Source organism: Mus caroli, unplaced genomic scaffold (genome assembly GCF_978045245.1).
Source record: "Mus caroli unplaced genomic scaffold, Mus_caroli_1 scaffold_16, whole genome shotgun sequence".
Taxonomy (NCBI): domain Eukaryota; kingdom Metazoa; phylum Chordata; class Mammalia; order Rodentia; family Muridae; genus Mus; species Mus caroli.
In genome coordinates this window covers 99,363,150-99,387,217 of record NW_028227271.1, presented here as the reverse complement: position 1 = coordinate 99,387,217, position 24,068 = coordinate 99,363,150, and the positions used below count along the sequence as shown (strand labels likewise).

The 24,068-nt window shown below is 44.5% G+C and overlaps 1 protein-coding gene across 2 annotated transcripts in view; it reads left to right on the top strand.

The window, feature by feature from the left end:
• The first annotated feature begins 1,662 nt into the window (after window positions 1-1,662).
• Prkaa1 (protein kinase AMP-activated catalytic subunit alpha 1) overlaps window positions 1,663-24,068 on the top strand; it is a 37,620-nt gene continuing 15,214 nt past the window's right edge. Inside the window, exons 1-3 of one of the 2 annotated variants that reach the window (XM_021183155.2) lie at window positions 1,663-1,804; window positions 20,351-20,492; window positions 22,156-22,249. In XM_021183155.2, the coding sequence (XP_021038814.1) occupies window positions 1,678-1,804; window positions 20,351-20,492; window positions 22,156-22,249 (363 nt within the window). In that variant the 5' untranslated portion in view covers window positions 1,663-1,677. Of the gene's footprint in view, window positions 1,805-20,350; window positions 20,493-22,155; window positions 22,250-24,068 lie in introns of those variants that run through there. The other variant, XM_085831478.1, reaches the window with a different exon arrangement.

Sequence of the window (24,068 nt, the reverse complement as noted above, 5' to 3'; positions counted from 1 at the left end):
GTCGAGCCATTTATCCCACTTTAGTTCATGTTAGTTTTGAGAATCTCAGGTAATTCAAATCAGCCTTAGTGTCCCTAGGTGGAGAGGATGGCCTTGAACATGTGATCTCCCTAGCGATAATCTCCAGAGTGCTGGGATGGCAGGCATGAGTCACCATTCTCACTTTTATAGGCTACTGGGGATCAAACCCAGCATGTTAGGCCAGCACTCAACCAAACGAGCTACAGCCTGAGACCACTGATTTCTTGTAGATTAAACAGTAGAACCTTCCTGGGCAAATGTGAAGTAACTTAAAATGCCAGATCAGGGGGTGGGAGAATTGAAAAGGTTTCCCCCTCCTTGAGAGAATCCAGAGCTATTTCTGCCTTATAGTAATCCTTGTAAAATAGAGAGTTGATTAACGAAGACTGCTCCCAGTTATTGTTCTCGGCGTAAAAGAAGCAGGTGTTTCTCAACCCGTGGGTCACGACCCACGACGGGATCAACCTCCTTAGATCATCAGAAAACAATGATATTTACATTGCGATTCATAAAAGTAGGGGAAAAAAAGCTATGAAAATAGCATGTGGGAGAGGGGTCACCACAACATGGGGAACTGTATTAAGGGTCATAGCATTAGGAAGGTTGTGAACCATTGCTCTAAACTTAAAGCAGCTTCCTCCCGCCCCCCCCCCCATAGTTTCTCTTGGGACAAAAGCGTTTGATGTCATAAGCCAGAATATGGGAAAACTAGGAGAGTTGGTAATTTTCATCCCAAAGAAAAATGACATTTTTCGTCTCCTAAAAAAACACTCCGTCCTTTTTCTCCATCGACATTGATAGAAATTCAAATTGCAAAATCGAAGGATGGCATATATATTTTTACCTATTGTTAGAACTGAGTAACAGATTCACTTCAAAATCCTGTTACAAATAAACACACTTCTTTGGTGACACGTTATGGCTCCATTTATACAAACAACACACTTTTTCAAGTGGACTGAAAATGTACATTTTATTGAAAATGTAAAAATATTAGTTTCTAAATACCATAAGTTCGGGATAACACCTCTTCTGGAATTCACATAGCTCACACACATTCCACAGGGGAAATTTGGTGACGGTAGCAAATTTTCTAGGAAGTCTCTCCAGGCTGTGCGGTGTCCCATAGTAATTTACTGGCTCAGAGTTTTTTTGTTTAAAGCAGTGGTAAGTATGAAAAGTACAAGTGAAAACACCCTTGGCTTCCAGATGACACGGAGATGAGATGAAAATCAAGATTTCAAGTCAGTGGTAGGGCGGTGTCCCCTGTCTTGTTTCAAAGCACGCCGCGCTATCCCCCGGCAACGTGTAAGCAAGCATCGTCCTCCTGGGAATTACGGGGGTGGGGTGCTGTACCGCACCCACAGACTCGGGTGGCCGCGGTCGGCTCCGCTGCAGGGGAAGCCTCCCGCGCGCAGATGGGCGGGCGCGCGCAGAAGGATGCGGGGCGCCGAGGCGAGTACCGGCGCCGCTCCCGCCGCCTAGCCCGCCAGGGGGAGCGAGTGCGCTCGGCGGCCGGCTGCGGGGACTGCGGGGCCTGCGCGGGCGGCGGCCGGCGACTGCGCCCCACCGCGGCGCACCCGGTCCCCACCCCCTCGGCGCCCGCCCGCCCCCGGCGCGGCCCTGCCAGCCCCCTCCGCCCCCTCCCGCGGCGCCATGCGCAGACTCAGTTCCTGGAGAAAGATGGCGACGGCCGAGAAGCAGAAGCACGACGGGCGGGTGAAGATCGGCCACTACATCCTGGGGGACACGCTGGGCGTCGGCACCTTCGGGAAAGTGAAGGGTGAGGACGCCCGGGCCAGCGCGGACCCGGCGAACGGCGAGCGACGGCGCCTTTCGCACTCCGCATCCTCCCCCGCGCCCGCCTTCCGGGTGTCTGGGCTCAGTATCCCCGGTCCGGGCGGCGCTGGGAGCGGAGCCCGAGGCTGCCGCGGGCTGCAGAGCTGTGGGGTCCGCCGCGGTGGGGTGGGGGCGGTCGCCATGGCGACGGCGCGGCGCCGGAGGGGCGGGGATGGCTCTGGGTGCAACTTTCCCAAGCGAGGGAGTTGGGCACTGAGCGCGCGGGGGCGCCGGGCGCGGACGAGGGGGTCTCTTGTGGTCTTCTGATCCCGTGTGCCCTTGGCGCAGAGCCAGCCCATCGCGCTCTGGCGGTCCTCCGAGTTGTCGCTGCCTCGCTTTTAGGAGGTTGTGGACTAAAGTGCTTCTTCGGTTTCCTGAATCGAAATGTGTTCTTCCAAAAGCAAGGTAGCTGTGGAGATACCTTTCAGAAATAGTAATGCCCTTGTTAGGACTATTGATCTCCGTCAGGACTTTTGATGCAAATGCCTGTGAACTGGCGCGGTGTTTCCTATGCGTGGTTTACAGTTGGATGCAGATGCTGCTTTTAAGTGTTTCCGTTTTCGGAAGTTTTGCGGTTTCTGAGAGCTATACCTGGTAGGTAGGGCATATGTTAACTCCAGATGGTATTTATTAGCTTATAGGTATAGTTTCCGTTTATTCTCACAGTATATTTATATTTTAGTAATTCAGTGCTCATCATTTGGACTTTTTGTTCGTTTTGGTAGAATCCCCTGTTACCGCCTTAGCAAAAGCATAAGCATCTGTCTTCAACTAACTTGCCCTCTAGCCCACCACCTGTGACAAGGAAAATTCTGATTACAACCTTTGTGAGGTGGACTTTTTTTCCCCTTTAAAATATTTAAGCCTGCTATTAAGTATTTAGAGGAAGGAAGTTTGGAGCTGATAAGAAATAATTCATACATTGGTTTTTGGAGAAATAATAGACTATGGCCTGCATATATAGTAAGCTCCTTAGTAGATATTTGATTGAAATGAAAAAGTTTGTCAAATTACCCAGCAAGCTAACTGAGCTCCGTTCTCCCAGGAGGAGCAGAAGGAGCCCTTTCCATCTCTTGCCCTTTCCCAGTCCTAAACGGAAAGTTGCTGTGTAACCCTCAGGGGAGCAAATGCCTAAACCTGCCTAGGAAAATCAGAAAGCCAGACAGTGTGAAGGAGGAGTAGGTGTGGTCTAGGGCCGTAGCACTGATCATGGTTAAGCCAGTGAGCTGTTCGTGACCACTCTCAGGGTTTTGCTTTGTCTCTTTATATGCATGCATTTCTTTATTTCGAGAGAGTGTTACAATACTGTCCAGGCTGGCTTTGAACTTGTCATTCTTCGTGCTTCAGCTTCCTGAGTAGTTGGCATTAACAGGCAGCTCGCTCTTCCAGTGTTTTCTTTACCTTTAGCTAGGCATCCTCGTTTGCCATCACTGAGGTGGTAAGAAATGCTTATTAAGGCTCTGATGGAAGTGATAAGGCAGACTTGAACTCAGAAGGCTCCTTCTGAAGGCCCTGCTTGGAATGAATGTGGCATCTGGTCCGCCATTCCTTTGACACAGACCGGAGCGGATTAAGCAGACAGGAAAGGAAGAAGAGATTGTTTTCCCGTTCTGGGATTTGACCTGGGAAGTAGCAGTGCCTCGAACCTCCCTCCCAGTGACTCTGCTTTCCTTAACCTTCACTTCTCCACCCACCCACACAGTCTTCTCTCGAAATCCTATACCGTCAGTCATAAGCCTCCTCCAATACAGAGGGCCAGTGTGAGTCAGAGGATCCTAGGCTTTGTGGTTATAATTAAACTTGTCCTTGAACTTGTTAGTTGATGTGGGTCTAAATATTCAGCCAGTTCATTTTAAAACTGTTAAATGGTTGGGATGGTTTTTTTTTTTTTGACATTAGTAATAATGTCAGATTAGTAACTACAGGATTTGCTATGATCCTCTCCAAGGGCTGAACTGCCATATGTCATTTGGTTTATGTATCAGAGTGGGGATAGCATGACTGTCTTAGGGTTTTACTGCTGTGAACAAACACCATGACCAAGGCAACTTTTATGAGGACAACATTTAGTTGGGGCTGGCTTACAGGTTCAGAGGTTCAGTCCATTGTCATCAAGGTGGGAGCATGGCAGCATCCAGGCAGGCATGGTGCAGGAGGAGCTGAGAGTTCAACATCTTCATCTGAAGGCTACTAACAAAAAACTCACTTCCAGGCAGCTAGGATGAATGTCTTCTCACAGCCCATTCCCACAGTGACACACCTACTCCAACAGGGCCACACTTTCTAATAGTGCCACTCCCTGGACCAAGCATATACAAACCATCATACTGGCCATAGGAGGAATGTGACCCAGGTTTGGATATTCGTGGGGGATGGGGGGTGTCTTTCTTTTCTTTTTTTTTTTTTTTAACCTGGCTACAGTGCATAGTTATGTGTGTGCTTGCTTTTGCTGCAGGGATACTATAAAGAGTGAGTATTGTTAGGTAGGCGAGAAAGTGGGAGGCAGGAATGCACAGAGAGTGGGCCAAAATAACCGCTGTGTCTGGTCATATTGGAAATTAACCCCAGGCTTAGTTTGACAAGAACTCTTTTTTTTTTTTTTAAATTACTTTTATTTTTATGTGCATTGGTATTTGCCTGCGTGTGTGCCTGTGTAAAGATGTTGGATACCCTGGAACTAGAGTCACACACAGTTGTGAGCTGCCATTTGGGTGCTAGGAATTGTACCTGGGTCCTCTGGAAAAACAGCCAGTACTCTTAACCACTGAGCCACCTCTCCAGCCTCCATCTCTAAGAATTCTTAGAGATAATAGCATCATCCATAAATTCTTTGTTTCTATATATCTGTGTATGTATGTATATAAGAATTCTTAGAGATAATAACATCATCCATAATTTTTTTGTTTCTATATATCTGTGTATGTATGTACATACCGATCTATCTATGTATCTATGCATCTATCTATATCTATCTATCTATGTATCTATGTATCTATCTATCCATCGGTTTTTGAGAGAGGTTTCTCTGGGGAGCCCTTCTATCCTGGAACTCACTCTGTAGATCAGGCTGGACTTGTACTCAAAGATCCACCTTCCTCTGTCTGGGTCTAAAGGGGTACGCCACCACCACCCTAGCCTTAAATTCTAATTGAAAAATGTAGAGTACATTTTTCAAGTGTTATGCGTGTTGGTAAATTTAACATAAGAGATTCTAACAGAATCTGTGATTGTGATAGTGAATAAATCACCCGTATGCTATTTAGTCCTTCCAGGGAATTTAAGTGTGTTTTGGTTTTCTTTTTTCTATTATTTTTTTTGTTGTTGTTGTTGTTGTTGTTGTTGTTGGCTTGTGTTGTTGTTTGCCCCCCCCCTTTTTTTTTGAGATAGGGTCTCATTTAGCCAGGCTGGTTGTTCACAAACTCACTATGTGAATGAGGACAGGTTTGGATTTCTGATCCTTGGGTTTCTGCCTCCCTAGTGCTGGGATTAGAGGCCTGTGTACCACCATGCCTGTTTATATAGAGTGTTGAGGAGTGAACCCAGGGCTTCATGCTAAATGCTCTACCAAGTGAGCCACATCCCTAGTCCTAGAAATTGAATTTTGGGGCTAAATTGGTAGTGGCTGTCATGTTATGAAGTAAATAGTAATGAAAATAATTGGGTTACTTAATGATAGCATTTGGAGGGGAAAGTTTGGGCAGAAAACAGGGGGTTGGGGTTGTGCTTGAATTATTATTTTCAAGGTATTCTTTTTTTCCCGTCCTGTCTTTTTTTTTTTTGAGGCGGGGAGTTTGAGACAGGGTTTCTGCGTATAGCTCTGGCTGTCCTGGAACTCACTGTAGACTCTGGCCTCAAACTCAGAAATCTGCCTGCCTCAGCCTGCCAAGTGCTGGGACTAAAGGTGTGTGCCACCACTGCCTGGCCTCCCTCTTGTTTGTCAAGGTGTCAGTCTCTACTCCTTTGCTTGCTGTCTCCTACCTCCCATAAAACAGTCATACACACACAGACAAATAGTCACGTACAGTCAAATGGCCGTTCTTGACAGTTTTTATGGGTTGTGTCTTCACAAAGCAAATAAGTCACTTGTACATATAACCTGTTAAGTTGGTGAGTATTCCACATTAAGCCATACTTCAGGTAAATAGATACCCTTCTCTTTGAATGAATAAGGAAAATTTCCTTAAGTAAAAAACAAAAAATGTACATATGGGCTGGAGAGATGGCTTAACAGTTAAGATCACCGACTGCTTTTCCAGAGGTCCTGAGTTCAATTCCTAGCAACCACATGGTGGCTCACAAGTGTCTATAATGGGATATTATCCCCCTTTCTGCTGTTTGTGAAGATAGAGCGTGCACACACACACACATGCACACACACACAATAAACAAATATCAAAAACCCTACATGTAATATGTACATATACATATGTCATATATATGGCATGTGTGACTCTTTAGAAAATAAAGTTAGGCTGGGTGTGGTGGCGCATGCCTTTAATCCCAGCAGTCGGGAGGCAGAGGTGGGCGGATTTCTGAGTTCGAGGCCAGCCTGGTCTACAAAGTGAGTTCCAGGACAGCCAGAGCTATACAGAGAAACCCTGTCTCGAAAAACCATTAAAAATAAGAAAATAAAAAAAAAAAAAAAGAAAAGAAAAGAAAGTTAGGCATCAAACGTAGGTTGTAGAGCAAGGCATGGTGGGACATATTTGTAATCTCAGCACTCAGGAGGCCAAGACAGGAATGTTGAAAGTTTGAGGCCAACCTGGGCTGCATTAGGATTTCCAGGCCAGCCGGAGCTACGTAATAAGACTGTGTCAAAATACTAAAATCAGGAATAGGCATGGTAGTGCAACATGGAATCGCATCACTGGAGAGAGGCAGGCAGGAGGATTAGAACGTAAGGCCATTCTTGAGGAGGTAGTGAGTTCGCCTCCGGCTGGGGCTATATGAGACCCTGGTGCCAAAGACAAAATTACAAGTTCATATTGTAGGAGAGTATGTATGGTCTGATATTTATATGGATTACAAGACACTTGTCTAATACCAGTATAAATTAATACTATCTACAGTGGGCGTATATACGAAAGTTAGTCTAACAATTGAATTTGTAGGAATTTATTCTGTAAATATGCATGGGCTTGAAACACTGTATTATTCCATACCACATATGTAACATAGAAGCTTAGAATTAGCTGAGTGTGGTAGCACACACCTATAAACCCAGTATTCCGGAGATAGAGGCAGGCAGGAAGATTAGGAGTTAAAATGTAGCCTATGCCGCATTACAAGTTGAAGGCGGGCCTGGGCTGCGTGAGATCTTATCTTGCCTCATAAAACAGAACAACAGTTACAACAAAAAGTGTAGAAGTAACTTTATACACACATGTATGTGCGTATGCACACACACACACACACACACACACACACACACACACACACACACCATGGTGCGTATGTGGAGGTCAGGAAAACTTAGGAGTGAATCCTTTCTTTCTAGAGTTATTCTTTCCACCACATGGTCCCAGGGCTCAGAGTCAGGTCTGTGAGAGCTGTTACACACTAAGCCGTCTCCCGGAAACTAACTTTTCTGGTAGGTGAATAGTTTAAATTGGTTTCTCTATACAGTGAAATTATCTTACAGATGTTCAGGGGGAGAAGTAAGGAACGTTATGTAATTCAGAGAAGAGTTTTCCATAGGTACGCTTAAAAGCAAAATGTCATGTCTAGCTACCAGCCATTTCTGTATGAAAGGCAGAGGCAAATGTGTACATTCTTGCCCCTCCCTGTACAGCATGGCTCTATGTAGAGGTCATGAAACTGCTGTGATCGTGGCTCCACAGACTAGATAGTAGCCAAGGATGCTGTACTGCTGTGCGTGCTTAGTTCTTTTGTGCATGTACCATGGTCATTTTTTAAAAACGTTTAGAAAATTACTATTTATGCATGACTGCACACCAGAAGAGGGCATCAGATCCCATTACAGATGGTTGTGAGCCACCATGTATGTGGTTGCTGGGAATTGAACTCAGGATTTCTGGAAGATCATCTAGTGCTCCTAACCACTGAGCCATCTCTCCAGCCTGCCATAGTCATTTTTTAGTACCTAAATTTTATGAAAAGGATAAGGTGTTGCTATGTTTTTTATGGATTTATATGTAATAAAGTAGGTTGGTGTGTGGGAGAGGGACACTGAATTCAGAGTTAGTGGTCACCTCTGGGGAGAGATGAGGAGAGGCTCTGGGACTTCACAGATGTCTGTAATGTGTTGCTTAAGCTGCTGGTATTTGAAATTTTGTATGATTTAAAAATAAAAACTTTCTCTTTTTATTTAGTGTGTGTGTGGTGGGGGAGGGGGTGGTGTTGGAGGTGGTTCTTTCTGTGCGTCCACCATGTGGGTCCTGGGGTGTGAACTCGGGTTATCAGACAGTCTGCTGCCTAACAGAGCAATCCGGTGTTCCCTCACTGGCCCTTGTATGTTCCCATGTTCCTAAAAGAAATCCTCTAAGCTCCCCTCTCAATAGGATTAAACTATTTCCTTACAGTTTTATTAGTGGAATTTTCTTCTAATTTTAGAAAGGAAACGGAAATGGTTAGGTGGCTAGAATGCTTTCAGGGGATCTTTCTATCTTGGTGGCATCTCTAGCCTGTTAAAATTCTTTCTTTTAAAAATAGGATCTTGACCGGGCGTGGTGGCGCACGCCTTTAATCCCAGCACTTGGGAGGTAGAGGCAGGCGGATTTCTGAGTTCGAGGCCAGCCTGGTCTACAAAGTGAGTTCCAGGACAGCCAGAGCTACACAGAGAAACCCTGTCTCGAAAAACCAAAAAAAAGTCCAAGGTTGAGAGAACAATGAGTTTGTGGTTAGCTCATCGTTAGTTGATTAAGCTGTTGCTCTTGGGAGGTGAACCTTGTAGATGTGGCAAATGCGGGTGTTGCAGTTTGCTTAAAAGCAACAGTTTTAGCACTGTTGAAAACAAAGTAACAGTCTGAAAAATACCACTTAAGCTTCAATAAAGGGCAGGCAGGGCCGGCCCCTCAGGGAATATATACTCTTGGCAAAGTCCTTTTATTACATTCACTGATTGATGGGAGCAGCAATTCTGGGGAGCAGCAATTACTTTGACTCCGCCTAAGTTTACTCAATAGAGACTCTTTAGCCCAGTTTTGAGAAAAACAGTTCTGATTCTCACATGATGCCAATCCCTCCCCGCTTCTCACTGCATATGGTTGGTAGGACAGAGTGGATAGGTTGAAAGACTAAAGAGTCAGAAGAACAGTAGAACTTGATCAGAATAGCTGTCTATACCCTGGCAAACTATGGACCCTGAGAGTCCTCAATTTCTTCATCCTTAAAATAACAGGCTTTGAACACATATCATTAGGCCTGAGATACTATGTTTTAAAAGTGTTACACTGCCGAAATGTTAATGTTGCCAATCATTTGTTCAAAGCAAAGGTTTCTGTGTTCCTATAGATCAACATTGGCAACATTGTAGTGCCATAGCTTTAAATGACTGACTTAACTGGGAAGAAGGAGGGTGGGAAGGATGGATAAAAGGAAGGAGATAATACCTAGGCGTGCTTGTTTGTTTAGACAGGATTTCTTGGTGGTGTAGGGCTGGCTGTCCAGGAATTCTCTGCAGACAATGCTAGCCTTGAACTCTGCAGTATATACATCTGCCTCTGAGTGCTGTGATTAAAGGTATGCACCACCATGCCCAGCTGAGATAAGGCCTATGGTGACAAAATATTTTATGATCATCAGGGTCGAGACATTTTTAGAAAACTTTGGAAAGCGAAGTTTGTATTACTTTGATTTATTTATTTATTTATTTATTTATGAGTCTGTGTGTTAGTGCCCCTTTTTCCCCCAGGGTCTGTCACCTTAAGTCAGAGCTCACACCTTTGGCTACTGTAGCTAACCAGCCTGCTCTAGGGGATCAAAGGCAGTTGAAACAAGTGTAGCAGGACCTACTCCACACTTAGCTAACCAATGTGTGAGTTGAGATGTAGCATATGGCAGAATAATCTGTAGCCTTCCTGTTAGTCTGGTTTAGTTCTCAAGAATGAACCAGGAAGGTTTAAAATGAGAACAAATTGGAGGGAAAATGTTGCAATTCTCCTTTCCAGGGCCACGATGCTCCCAGATCAAGTGCCTTAGTGGCAGGGATGGGGAAGTTGGAGCGGCTTAGTTACTGTCCAGTCGCTCTGCAGAGATACCAAGACCAAGGCAGCTAATAAAAGAAAGAATTTTGCCAGGCAGTGGTGGCACACACCTTTAAGCCCAGCACTTGGGAGGCAGAAGCAGGTGGATCTCTGAGTTTGAGGCCAGCCTGGTCTACAGAGTGAGTTCTAGGACAGCCAGGGCTACACAGAGAAACCCTGTTTCGAACCCCCCCCCCAATTTTTTTTTAATTGAGTTTCAGAGGATGGGTCTACATCCCCTCTTCATGGTGGGGAGCATGGCAGCAGACAGGCAGGCAGGCAGGCAGGCACGGCATGGCACTGGAGCAATAGCTTAGAGCTTACAGCTAATTCAGAAGCAGGAGGTGAGGAATGGGGCCAGAGACAAAGACAGACAGACAGACAAACAGACAAGCACACACTGAACCTGGTATGGGCTTTTGAAACCTTAAAGTCCACCCCAGTGACTCACCTTCACTAACAAAGCCATATCTACTAATCGTTCCCAAATCGTCCACCAAGAACCAAACATTCAAGCCATCACCAAGAAATACCATATTTAAGTACAGTATACTTTATGTTTGAACAGTGTACTTTAAGAAACTCAGTTCCAGGACTTTTAGCTGTATGACTTTTCCAGCTAATAGGAAGTACTTAGAGCATGGAGACGGGGCTGTGGAAGCTGACTCTTGATAGGCTGCGCAGGATGCAACTTAACTTCGATAGCAAAATCCCATAGGAGCATCCGCTAGTCGTGGGAAGTCCTCTGAGCTGAACAACTCCCAGCGAAGAATCGTATGAAGGCATGTTGTGTGTGTTTACTTAAGATGAACATTTGTGTCCCTGTCTTCATGAATGCTGTATTTTTGAAACTTTGGAAGTATATAATCCAGTATAGAAAGCCTTTTTTATTCAACTCTTGTTTTTAAAGCTTATTTTTTATGTTTGTGTGTGTTTATATATATGCTTTTGATTGAAGGCGGGTGTGGAGGTCAAAGGTGTTGGAGCCAGCTGAAGCTGGAGTAACAGATGGTTGTATGCCTCCTGTTGTTGGTGGTCCTATGGAGGAGAAGTTTGTGTTCTGAACTGCTGAGCCATCTATCTATCACCCTTGAGTCCTATAGCTTGTTCTGGCCTGATCTCCCAATTCTCCTGCCTACTCCTCCAGAGTGCTGGCCACTTTTTATTTTTTATTTATTTCTATTTTCTTAAAGATTTATTTATTTATTAATTATATGTGAGTACACTGTAGCTGTCTTCAGACACACCAGAAGAAGGCGTCAGATCTCATTACAGATGGCTGTGAGCTGGGATTTGAACTCAGTCAGTGCTCTTAACTGCTGAGCCGTCTCTCCAGCTCACTGGCCACTCTTTACATCAATAAGCATATCACCTTGCTAGGGCTGCAATAGCAATACTAAAGAGTGGTGGCTTAAAACTAGAGAAAATTATTCTCTTACAGTCTGAAGGTCAGAGGAGTGAAACTGGGAGTCTCAAGGGCTGTGCTCCTGAAGGTCAGTGGCGAATGTGTGCCTTACCTCTTAGCCTCTGTTATTCCTGGTTTCTCCTGGCCTGTGGTAGCATAACTCCACTCTCTGCTGCTGCCACCACCGTATGGCTAGTCTCCTGTTTCTGTGCTCATCATAAGAGAGCAAGTCCTTAGATAATTGTGCTCATTCTGAATCTAGCATCATACCATTTTGAGAGCCTTTTCTAAATTCTCTTTTTAAAATTATTTATTTAGTGTATATGAGTATACTGTAGCTGTCTTCAGACACACCAGAAGAGGGCATTGGATCCCATTACAAATGGTTGTGAGCCACCATGTGGTTGCTGGGAATTGAAACTCAGGACCTCTGGAAGAGCAGTCAGTGTTCTAAATCACTGAACCATCTTTTCAGCCCCTACTAATTTTAAAGATTTTACAGAACTGCTTGTAAGTAAGATAACATTCTGGTTCCAGGTTGACGTGGATTTCAGCTCGCCAGACTCCCTGTACTCTTTCATGTTTTGTTATTTATTTGTGGACCCAGATCCTGGTGTCAGGTGTTTACTTGTGTTGGTCTCTGTTTTTCAAGGTCCCCACTGAACCTGAAGCTTACTCACCTTTTCAGCTAGGCTGATTGGCATTCTGGGATCTGCCTGCCTCTGCCCTCTAGGTGCTGAGGTTATAGGCATGGGAGCTGAAACATTGAACTCAGGGTCTCTTCCTTGCTTATTAGGAAGGTCTCTCAAGGTTAAAGTTGTATGCTTTTTCAAAAGATTCTTTAAAGGACTTAGTAAATTTATTGTGTTGACTTTTTTTTTTTTTTTTTTTTTTTTTGAGCAAGGTTTTTCTACGCAGATCTGGATGTCCTGGAATTTATTCTATTAAGATCAGATTGGCCTTAAACTCAGAGATCGGCTACCTTTAATCCTGAATTCTGAAATTAAAATTGTGTGACATCATGCCCCTTTTCTTGATTTTAGGGTAATTTTTTTTTAACATTTATTATCATTATTTATTTAATTAATGATAATTTTAAATATTTATTCTTCTCTCATATACCCTTCCCTCTTCCCAGCCTGCCCCTCTCTTCCTTATCTCCCCTCTCCTCCTTATCTCCCCTCTCCCCAGATGTCCTCTTCCCCCAGGGGTTAACTTTTAACTTGATTTGAGAGAATGTTTTAATCAAATGCCAATGTCTCTATAATATCTCTTGAGATTTTTAAATTTAAAAAACTAGAATAAAAGGATTTTGATTTTTTTTGTTTTTCAAGACAGGGTTTCTCTGTGTAGCCCTGGCTGTCCTGGAACTCACTTTGTAGACCAGGCTGGCCTCAAACTCAGAAATCAAATCCACCTGTCTCTGCCTCCCAAGGGCTGGGATCAAAGGCGTGCGCCACCACTGCCCGGCTTAAAAGGATTTTGAAATTGATAGGTAGGTTTTCAGCAGACAAGGCTTATGTTCTAATATAGGAAAAAGATCAAATGAAAGAGTGAAATTTTAGAGTGATTTTTTTTTTTTAAGTAAGGAAAATTCAATCTATTTTCAAATTTTCACTATAAGGCATCAGAAGATGTTTCTGATATGTGCAACTTTTATATGTTTTATTAGAAGGATGCATATATATGCATTAGACTGTGCAACTTCTGTTTTGATTTATCTTTCTTTCTTTCTTTTTTTTTTTTTTTTTGGTTTTTCGAGATAGGGTTTCTCTGTATAGGCCTGGCTGTCCTGGAACTCACTTTGTAGACCAGGCTGGCCTCGAACTCAGAAATCCTCCTGCCTCTGCCTCCCGAGTGCTGGGATCAAAGGCTTGTGCCACCACGCCCGGTGATTTATCTTTTCTTTTCTTTTCTTTTTTTTTTTTTTTTTAAAGATTTATTTATTTATATGTATGTAAGTACGCTGTAGCTGTCTTCAGACACTCCAGAGGGAGTCAGATCTCGTTACGGATGGTTGTGAGCCACCATGTGGCTGCTGGGATCTGAACTCCGGACCTTCAGAAGAGCAGTCGGGTGCTCTTACCCACTGAGCCATCTCTCCAGCGATTTATCTTTTTTTAAAGGCTAATTTTATTATCATTGGCATTATTTTAGGTAGGATTTCATTCTTTAGACCAGGAGGCCTTGAACTCAGAGATTCACGTGCCCCTGCTTTCTGAGTGGTAGGTATTACATGTCTGGCTATTTCATTATTTTAAATTCATGTACATGTGTGTGGGTTGTACTTGTGAGTGCTGGTGCCTACCAAGGCCAGAAGTCTTGGGTCTCTCTGGACTGGAGTTACTGGTAGTGACGCAGCCCAGTGTAGGTGTGCAATGCAAGCTCACGGATCCCGAGTTCTATCCCTGGAGCCTGGAAGGAGCGAGAGTCCTGACTCCTGAAGCTTAGCTTCTGCCCTCTCTGCATGTGCGCTGTGGCACGAGGCTCCCCACACTCATACGTGGATACCATGCATTCAGTAATAATACCTAAAATAAAGAATTTAAAACTGTCTAAAGAGTGCTGTCATGTTTCCTCTCCTGGAGGGAGCTTCCAGTGTTGAACCCAGTCTGAGTTAGAGCTTTGGGCTGTGCCACGCACCAGCTGTGTACTTAGGACATGTTGTGTCTGTGGGTGCCTCAGTGCCCCGTAGAATGATATTCATAATGCCAGCCTTCCAAGGTTGGTGAGAGTTAGGTGTGTTTGTGTACAAAGTGAATGTGCTGTTGACTTACACAATACAAATCAATTAGATTCATTTTATAACAAACGGTAGTTTAGAAGAACTTACGTGATTTAAACTATAGTCAAATGAGCCTGTATCTTCCCATCTGTGCTGAGAAACACAGAGATGGACTGTTCCCGTCCGTGGCCATAGAAATGTTCTTGAAAAATTTTAGATAGACAGCAACCTCATTGTAAAGGACTGGTGCTGTGTGTATGAGCGACCTGTTGAATATTAACTGTTGAGGAAATGGGCTGAACTTTGGAATCCAAAAATCTCAGGCTCGGTGCTTGGAGTGGTGGGATTTAAGCTGCCGAGAGAGGGTGGCCCCCGAGGCTCTTGATAAGGGCAGGCTGTTGAATACAAATGAACAGAAGGCACTATTGGAAGAGCTAAGATCCAAAGCACCTATTCCCACATCCAAATGGATAGTTCAGGGATGATTAAATAGGAACGGGGGACTGGTTTGGGAATAGTGGAAACTTATCCCTCAGTACTAATAGCTACAGTTGTCTGTTCACTTATGATGTGCTGGTAGGGGGGAACGTCCTTTACAAACACGGTTTCATGTGTCATGTGGCCATCCTTGTAGAGCAGGAGATCACATTTACCAAGGGTTTATATGTGTAAGTCAGAAGTCTGTTAAGTACCTTCAAAGAGGAACAAGACCTGAGGCTACAGAGTGCACACACACTGCCTTCTGGGTTAGAAGGACACCTTCTATTCAGTCTGTTCCTGTGAAGGGCTGGATCTGCCAATGCGTAGCGTTGATGCCCTCCCCTTGGGTGGGCGAGCTTTCTTTCCTTTTCTTCTTCCTTTTAACTGAAAAAATAAAAATAAAACAATACAATTTGAAAGACGGTGGCTACAGAATACCTTTCTTATTTCTTCTGTAGCAGGCAACTGTGGAAGCCTGTGAAACTTGATGATCCATGGCGATAGGAAGGAACATTTCTCATAGTCTCCTACAAGAGTCTGCTGCATTGAAACAATACAGTGGATTAAGCTGTTTTCTGAAATTAGTCATTAGGAGATCTGCAGTCTTTTGTTCTTACATAATAAGCTGTAATAAACTGAGACATATTTATGCATGTTTTCAGCTTACTTCGTAGTTCAATTTGGAGAATACGTATGCTTTTTCTTTTTAAATACAGTGCCACCTTTAATTCTCAAGAATTTTTTTTTTATATATAAATGTGGTTCCCTAAAGTGTTCCATTGGTTCCTTCAGCCATCCCCCTCAAAAACAACAGCAAAAGGAATTACTATGGTGACTTTCTGTTAAGCAGGCGGAAAGCCAGTGCTCCCACTTTCTGTTTCCTTCTGTGTGCCAGGAGGTCGAATGGCCGGCCGCTTGCTTTATGATGGCTGCCGTGCTCCTTCGCCTCCCAGTCAACTTTCTCAGTTTTTGTTTGAACACAGTTTTACTTAATGTGATTTTTTTTTTTCTTGCACTTCAGTCAGTAGACCCATCCCTGTTTTCATTTATATATGTGTGTGTGTACACTGCATAAGTCTTTCCTCCCCTGCAGCGAGTGAGAGAATAGGGGTTGAAGGAAGGCCCCCGTGCTTGGAGGCCTGCAGTTTACCCACTACGGCTCTCTGGAGTTGTTTTGAAAGCGAGGACGTATGTCTAAGTGCTCCTAATTACTTTGTAGTTTGGTGAAACACTCAAGTATGAGAACAAGCTGTGGTATGCTTGGATGGATATTGGCATCTGTTCTTCGTTTTGCCTTTTAAACAGGGGGACGTCGTGTTTGCAGGTGAAATACTGAGATGCCCCTTGCTGAAACTATATACTTGATTATATACTTGAAATGGTAGACTTGATTCCTATCCCTTGGCAACCTTTATCCTTGTTAAATTCTCTCAGTTCTTAGTATCCGACCATAGGTCATAGAATGTGCCACATTATTGCTGAGTCATACTAACTACTAAGTGACACGAACTGTTCTGTTGTAGAATTTTCATTGTTCCCTTTCTATCTCTGTACTCTTAAAAAATAGTGTATGTTTGTGTATATGTGTGTGTGTGTATGTATGGATGTGTGTATGTGTGTATATGGGTGTGCACGTGTGTGTGTATGGATGTGTGTATGTGTGTATATGGGTGTGCACGTGTGTGTGTATGGATGGATGTGTGCATGTGTATGTGTGTATATGGGTGTGCACATGTGTGTGTATGTATGGAAGTATTATGTATATGTGTGTATATGGGGGTGCACATTGTGTATGTATGGACATGTGCATATGTATGTGTGTATATGGGGGTGCACATGTGTGTGTATGTATGGAAGTATTATGTATATGTGTGTATATGGGGGTGCACATTGTGTATGTATGGACATGTGCATATGTATGTGTGTATATGGGGGTGCACATTGTGTGTGTATGGACATGTGCATGTGTATGTGTGTATATGGGTGTGCACATGTGTGTGAATGTATGGATGTGTGCATGTCTGTGTGTGTGTATGGATGTGTGTAGGCTTTATATCCATGTCAATTAAATGGGATCAGGGATCACTTTTGAGGTCCTTTCCCTCTCAATAGCCTACAAATTCATGCTAAGGGGACATATTACTAAACAGACCTCTGAAAATTGCTTACTGACACTGTAATACAATAAGGAGTACAGAGGAGTTACCAAACTGTGTACAGAACTAAATGAGAATTACTTACCCTTCCTTGTTGTGTTAGTGGAGGTCCGAGGAGAACTTTGAGGAGTTGGTTTTTCCTTCCACTTTGTTGGTCCCAGGAACTGAACTTAGGTCATCAGGCTGAGTCAAGCTAAAATCAATCAACCAATCAATCTCTCCCTCCCTCCCTCCCTCCCTCCCTCCCTCCCTCTCTCTCTCTCTCTTTCTGAGAAAGGGTCTTATGTGCTAACTTCTATTGGCCTTAAACTCATGGCAATCCTCCTGTCTCGGACTTCTAAGTGTTCAAATCATAGGCATGAGCCACCATACCTACCTTTTCTTTAAAATGTCAGTCTTATGTATCCCAGGCTGACCTTGAACTTGGCTGTATATTGGAGGATGACCCAGAACTTGTGATCCTCCTGCCTCCCTCCTGTGGGCTGGCACCATCACACCCAGTTACACAGTACAGGGGTTCAAACCCAGTGCCTGTTACGTGTGCTGTGCAAGTACTTTACCAACTGAGCTCCATGTGCAACCCCGCTTGGTTATTGCGAGGCGGGCTTGCTCTGGAGCGTAGAGTAGTCTCACGTTCTTGGCGTTCTTTTTGCCTCAGCTTCCTCTTCTAGGAGGACAGCTGTCTGCCAACACTCAGATTGTTTTTTTTTTTCTCCCCACTAATTAATTAATTTATCCACTTTACATCTCTATCACAGCATCCTCTCTTCTCCCAGCCCCTCCTCACACTGCCTCTCCTCTCAGCTCCCCGACACTTCATCTCTGAGAAGGCGGAAGTCCTTCCTGGGGAACCAACCAAACCCACCTTGGCACCTCAAGTTTATGCAAAACTAGTTACATCTTCGCCCACTGAGGCCAGACAAGGCAGCCTAGTTAGGGAAACCAGATCCACTGGTTAAGCCCCTCCCCCAGTTTTGGGGGGACCTGCTTGAAGACCAAGCTGTCTGCTACACATGTCCAGGGTCTCTAGGTCCAGCCCTTGTTTGCTCCTTGGTTGGTGGTTGATTCTCTGGAAGCCCCCGTGAGTCCAGGTTAGTTGACTCTGTTGGTCTTCTTGTGGAGTCTGTTTGTCCTCCGAGTACCTCAGTTCTTCCCCTAACTCTTCCACCAGACTTCCCAAACTTGGTGTAATGCTTGGGTGTGGGTCTTTGTGAGCCTCTCAGAGGACAGTTATGCCAGGCTCCTTCCTGTCTGTGAATCCAGGCTGACAGATACAAACAGCCTGGGACTCCAAAGAGGTAGAAGGGAGGACAATAGCCAAGAAATGTGTCTGTAGCCTGGGCTAGCCTAGAACTCACTATGGAGAGGCCCAGGCTGGCCCGCCTCTCTCTCTGAGTTGCTGGGATTAAAGATGTCCACTTAAGTTTTTTGAGACAGGGTTTCTCACTGGCCCGGAACTCATGGACTAGGCTAGATTGGTTGGTTTACATTAAACGCAAAGTATATAATCCCAAATGAGTCAAAGAATGTTCAGAGCTTCCTACCCTAGTTTCTTACTTGATGAAAGAAACTATATCTACAGTTTTGGATAAACCTCAAGTGTTTTTGAGAAACATTTATTAATGTGTGTGTGTATGTGTGTATGTACATGTAGGGGCGTGTGTGCCAGTGTGCTTGTGAGAGGATGGCCTTAGGAAGTTATTTCTCTCCTTCTATTATGTGGACCCCATACTTTCAAAGGTATGGGATTATCTCTGTTCCCTCAAAATAGCGACGCTGGCTCCTCTGCGGGTCGCCTTGCCTGGCTTTGCTGCTGTGCAGACCAGCACAGCTGTCGCCATTTGGAGGTTTCTCAATTTGCCTCCTGCATCGGATTCCTGCTCTTTTGGGGACAGAATCTAAGTTACCAAGGCTGGTCTTGAGCTATATTTGGAGCCAAAGTGACCTTAAACTCCCTGTCTCTTCTCACATGCTGGCAATTCAGGCATGTACTACCACAGCTGGCTTTGTTTGCTTTTCCAGGCGGCGGCCCTATCCTGTGCTGCAACCCTTGCTGGCCTGAGCTGGCACTCTCTTCACTAGATGTGCTGCCTTCTTGCTGACATTTTTGTTTCTCTTCTGACTTTGATAGTATCTATGTTTTCCTTAGGTTCCTGAGAAAGGGCACACAGACGCCAGACTTTCAGGGACTTCGCCTCAGCAGCAGTTTCTGAATTCTTATGTGCACATAGACTGACTGTCTGGGTGGGTGTGGGCAAGATGGAATCTCTTTAAACATGATTTATCTACTTTTATTTGCATAGATGTTTTGTCTACATATATATCCGTGCACCATGTCTGTACTTAGTGCCCAAGAAGGCTAGAAGAGGTCCTTGTATCCCCTGGAACTGGAGTTATAGATGGTTGCAGGTCGCACATGAGTGCCGAGAGTCTGACCTGGACTCTCTAGAAGTGCAACTCGTGCCACTGAACCGTCTCTTTAGCCTAAAATCCATGTATTTTTAAATTTTCTATTTGAAAATGGAAACTACATGCCATTGAGCCAAAACTGAAAACAGAACAAAACAACAACAACAGCAGTAGCCAATCACGGGGGCTGTTAATGAAGGGGGATCATGTCAGTGTCCCAGGGGAGTTCGTGTATGTAGTTTTGGGCTTATGTGTGCTGTATGTGTATATGTCAGGCCAGAGGACATGGCTTGCTTTACCATTCTCTGCTTTTGTTTCCTTGAGACAAGATCTCTTATTGAAACTAGAGCTAGGTAGTTAGCCAGTAACACCAGTAATCCCCCTGTCTCTGCCAACCTGTCCTCTTTCTCCCAGTGTTGGGGTTATAGGCAGGGATCATGCTAGGTTCTTCTCTTTTTCTTTTTAAAAGTGTGTTGTGGGAATTTGAATTTAGAGCCTCCTGCGTATACAGCTCTTTCTTGGTGAGCCATCATCTCTCCGGCCCTGCAGGGCAGTTTTCTGAGGGGAAGATACAGCTATTCTATGTTATGGCTTTTGTTTGATTTTCTTGTTTTGAGATCCAGTGTTACCACATAGCCTGGGCCTTCCCTTAGTTCTCAGTCCCCCGACGGTGCGTCTGACGATTGCAGGCATAGGCTACCATGTCTGGATCCTTGCCACATGATTTTAATGGTGGTAGACCAGCTTCTCTGTGTGTGAACATCATCTACAGAAGGTTTTCCAATAAAAGAGTTTCATTTTCTATGTACAGTAGTTGAGAAATGAATAGTGAGCTAAAGGGATTTGAGTACCTGAAGGCATACAGGAAGAATTTTTCCTCTTTCTCTCTTATGACTGGTCCAAATTCCCTTTTCCCAAAATCCACTCGTGGTGAGCAGTTCCTTGTGTGTGTCCTCCTGACTTAAGGCTAAACTTTCACGTGTATAACTGGGGAGGAGAGGGGCAAAGATGCTCCATTATCGTCTGAGTGTTTAGCTTTCTAGTATAACACACCAGAGTATATTATCCATCAGAACCAGTGCTAACACATTAAAAATGATTCCTTCTGCAGTGGGCAAGCACGAGTTGACCGGACATAAAGTTGCTGTGAAGATACTTAACCGGCAGAAGATTCGGAGCCTTGACGTGGTGGGAAAAATCCGCCGGGAGATTCAGAACCTGAAGCTGTTCAGGCACCCTCACATCATCAAACTGTAAGCCCAGCTCATTAACCTGGTCCTCTCATCCCTGTAGTTAGCCCGCCTGACCTGGCAAGCCTGGCCTCTTCCTGTTTCCGAGGCTGGAGGTGTCTTCCTGCTCTTGTCTCTGACCCTGGTTCACTGCCAGTCACAGAGCCCACCCTCGGGTTTTAGCATGGCTCATATCCACTGTATTCCTGTTCTTCCTGTTGTCTCTAAAGAGGCCCGTTTGACAGTACTCTGTGCTACTGTTTTTACAGGTAGTACCAACTGTTGGGTTGCTACTAAAAGTTTCTGTAGCAGGTGCCAGGCCCTGTTTGGTCTCCTGTACCACCTGAAAGGGGGGGGGGGGGGGCGGGGAAGAGGCGAGAAGTTCTTGAGCTTCAAATTTCAATTTTTTTACATGCTGGGAATCAGGCTCAGGAGAGACTGTGTACTAGAAATCTTTTTCCCGTACCCTGCTTGTACTTGACCATACACACGGGCTTTGAGGATCTGGAATTGCAGAAGGACAGTAATCCTAATGGTTGTTTTGAGGAAGCCCCAGTGAGGCTTACAGGTAGCGTACTTCTTACCTCCGGTGTTACCTTGGGGGCTATACTTTAACGCTCCCCATGTGTCTCCATTGAACTGGAATTGTAGAGCTGGCTCCACAGTTGTTTTGCTTTTAGCTCTCATTTATTAAAGTGTTTGGCTCTATCATGTGTCCTGATGGCCCCCAACTGTACAGTCCTTGCTTTGAGACCCATTCTCTGAAGTCCAGGCCCTGTGCCTGCTCCTCACTCATTGGGGTGTCCACGAGGTCTTTCAAAGAACCTGGTACAGGTCTCATCTCCCCATCATCTCCTCAGCTCTTCTTCCTACACTGCTCTCACCATCATCGCAGTTAATCGTCACTTACCCCGGGGGGTGGGGGGGGTGGGGGGGACAATGACAAAGACGATGTAGGAGCATCGTTAACAATCCTGTTTATCCCTCTCCCCACCATCTCTTCCTCCAGAATGTATCTCTGACCTTTTTCACCGTCTTTTAATGCCATCACACTGGCCTGTGCTACCTCACCGCTCATGGGCATCTTCTGAGCGTTCTCTCCGGTCTTCATACCGCCACTGCTTACTCTTTTGACATGACTGCCAGCATAAAAACATCCCATGGCTTTCCACATTCCTTTAAATAAAAGCCAAAGGTTTCTTCGCTCCCGGCTTGTGGAGCTCTGCATCTTTGGTCTCCAACTACTAGCTTCATGTCCTGTTTTCTCTCCTGGCTTGTTTTGCTCTTACCTTACCATGAGTGTGCCAAGCAGGCTCCCAACTGGGCCCTGGCCCTGGCTGTCCCTTCCCTCTGCCCACTTCACCTTCCTCCTGGCCAAGGCAGTCCGCTCCTCCCTTCCTTGGGGCTCTGCTCTGGTGCACTCTGTGACCTTCCGGCAGGCTCTGCCTCTTACTTAATTACTGTCTGTCTCCTGGCCCCTGCATCAGGACCATAACAAACTTGCTTACTGTCTTGTGTCCTGGCACCTGCATCAGGACCATAACAAAGACAGGAGATTGGCTTTGCTCCCCCACAGACTTCTAGCAGCTAGCACAGTACCTGGTATCTTATAGGTGCTTAGTAAATCTTTACTGAATGGATGAATACACGTGTTTTAATATTAGTAGATAATGTTTTCTCTCACCAGGTACCAGGTCATCAGTACACCATCTGATATTTTCATGGTGATGGAATATGTCTCTGGAGGAGAGCTATTTGATTATATCTGTAAAAATGGAAGGGTAAGCAGTTCTCATTTAATCCTGTACATATTTTGGTAACTCCTCTGTCCCCCTTATTGTATTACAGTGTCAGCAAGCAATTTTCAGAGGTCTGTTTAGTAATATGTTCCCTAAGCATGAATTTGTGTAGAATCATAAGCAATTTAGAGGGAAAGGACCTCAAAGATGATCCCTGAGCCCATTTAATTGACATGGATATAAAGACTACTTGTTGAGTATTTGTTCAAGGTCACGTGATTTACTAGTGCTATACAGAATTCATTTAAATCCCTAAAATTTATAATCCTCAGATTTAAGGTTTTTTTTTTTAAAGATTTATTTATTAATTATATGTAAGTACACTGTAGCTGTCTTAAGACACTCCAGAAGAGGGCACCAGATCTCGTTACAGATGGTTGTGAGCCACCATGTGGTTGCTGGAATTTGAACTCAGGACCTTCAGAAGAGCAGTCAGTGCTCTTACCCACTGAGACATCTTGCCAGCCCCAGATTTAAGGTTTTTAGCAATACAAACTTTTATTTATTTATTTTTTTGGAGACAGGGTCACACTATGCCACTGTGGCTGCCACGTAGATCAGGCTGGCCTCTAGTGCATAGAGATGACCCTGTCTCTGTCTCCCAAGTGCTGGGATTGAAGGTTTGCCTGGTAATGTCCTTTCCTAACACGATTTCCTACGTGGGCCTCCCAGAATAGCTTATTAAATACTTAAACGATGTAGGCCTTGCTCTTCAACTCTGGCCACATTTAAGTTGCGGAATAGGGATTTTGAAGGAGCTAGGAAGTAGACTTACAGAGGTTAGTGTTTGAAGGAACCTTGAAGACATTTAGTTCTAAGCACAAATACTGAGCACCGTCCCCTGCCCTTACTCTCATGTTATCTGACTGGCACAGCGCCCTTCTGAAAGACCCCACATCTAGCAGAGAAGAGAGCCTTGCTCCCCTTCAGTCGGAAGCTATTTGCATTCTTCATTCTTTCCTGTTACGTACTGTATCTCTTTAATCAGGATCAAACTCATTAAGCACTCTAGTCTGTTTTTTCTCAATGTGGTTAATTTCTACCTAAAGTTTTCCCTTTCTCATCCTTCAAGGCCCCATTCCTGTGCACTGGAGGAATTCTTCTGAATTAATCAATGCCTGCATTTCTCATCTCTCTCTCTTTTTTTCTCCCATTTGTCATTTCTAGTCATTTTGTTATACATTGTGGGGATGTCTTTAGTGTTACCTTTTGAATGCCAAACTTCCAGCTGTCGCATGTTTGTATTTCAGATCTCTGCCTTATTTTCTGAAATTCCCTTTGGATAGCTGCCTGTTTGGCTTCACAGACACAGCTTTACCTGTTTGAGAATGACATTTTGGTTTTAAATGTCTTTTGGCCACTGCACCGCTCCGTTTTCCGTGCTTTCCGCTCGCCTCCTTTTTTTTTTCCTTCTGCTCATTTTGTCTCCTACCCCCCACCCCCCAATACTCTTAATCAGATATCTGGTCATTCTTAGCTGTCCACTTAAATTTCAGAACAAAGTTACACCACATGCCAAGCCTGTAGATGTGTGCCGTTTACGGTTTTCCCTCAGGTTGTGTTGTTGGAGACATTAATTTTGGTAGGGTAAATTCTTTGCTCACAAGCACAAGTGTTTTTCTTCATCATTTGATTTGGTATCTGCTTTTTCCTATTTTCTTGAAGGTATTGGTTTAGCAGTTGGAACTGAGTCGGGAGATGGGGTCAGGTCTTTCCTGTTAGTATGCACATAATCTACATCTTCCTTACGGTGCCTTATTCCTGCCTCAGAGCCGTGAGAACGGCCTGGCTTTGCCTGGCC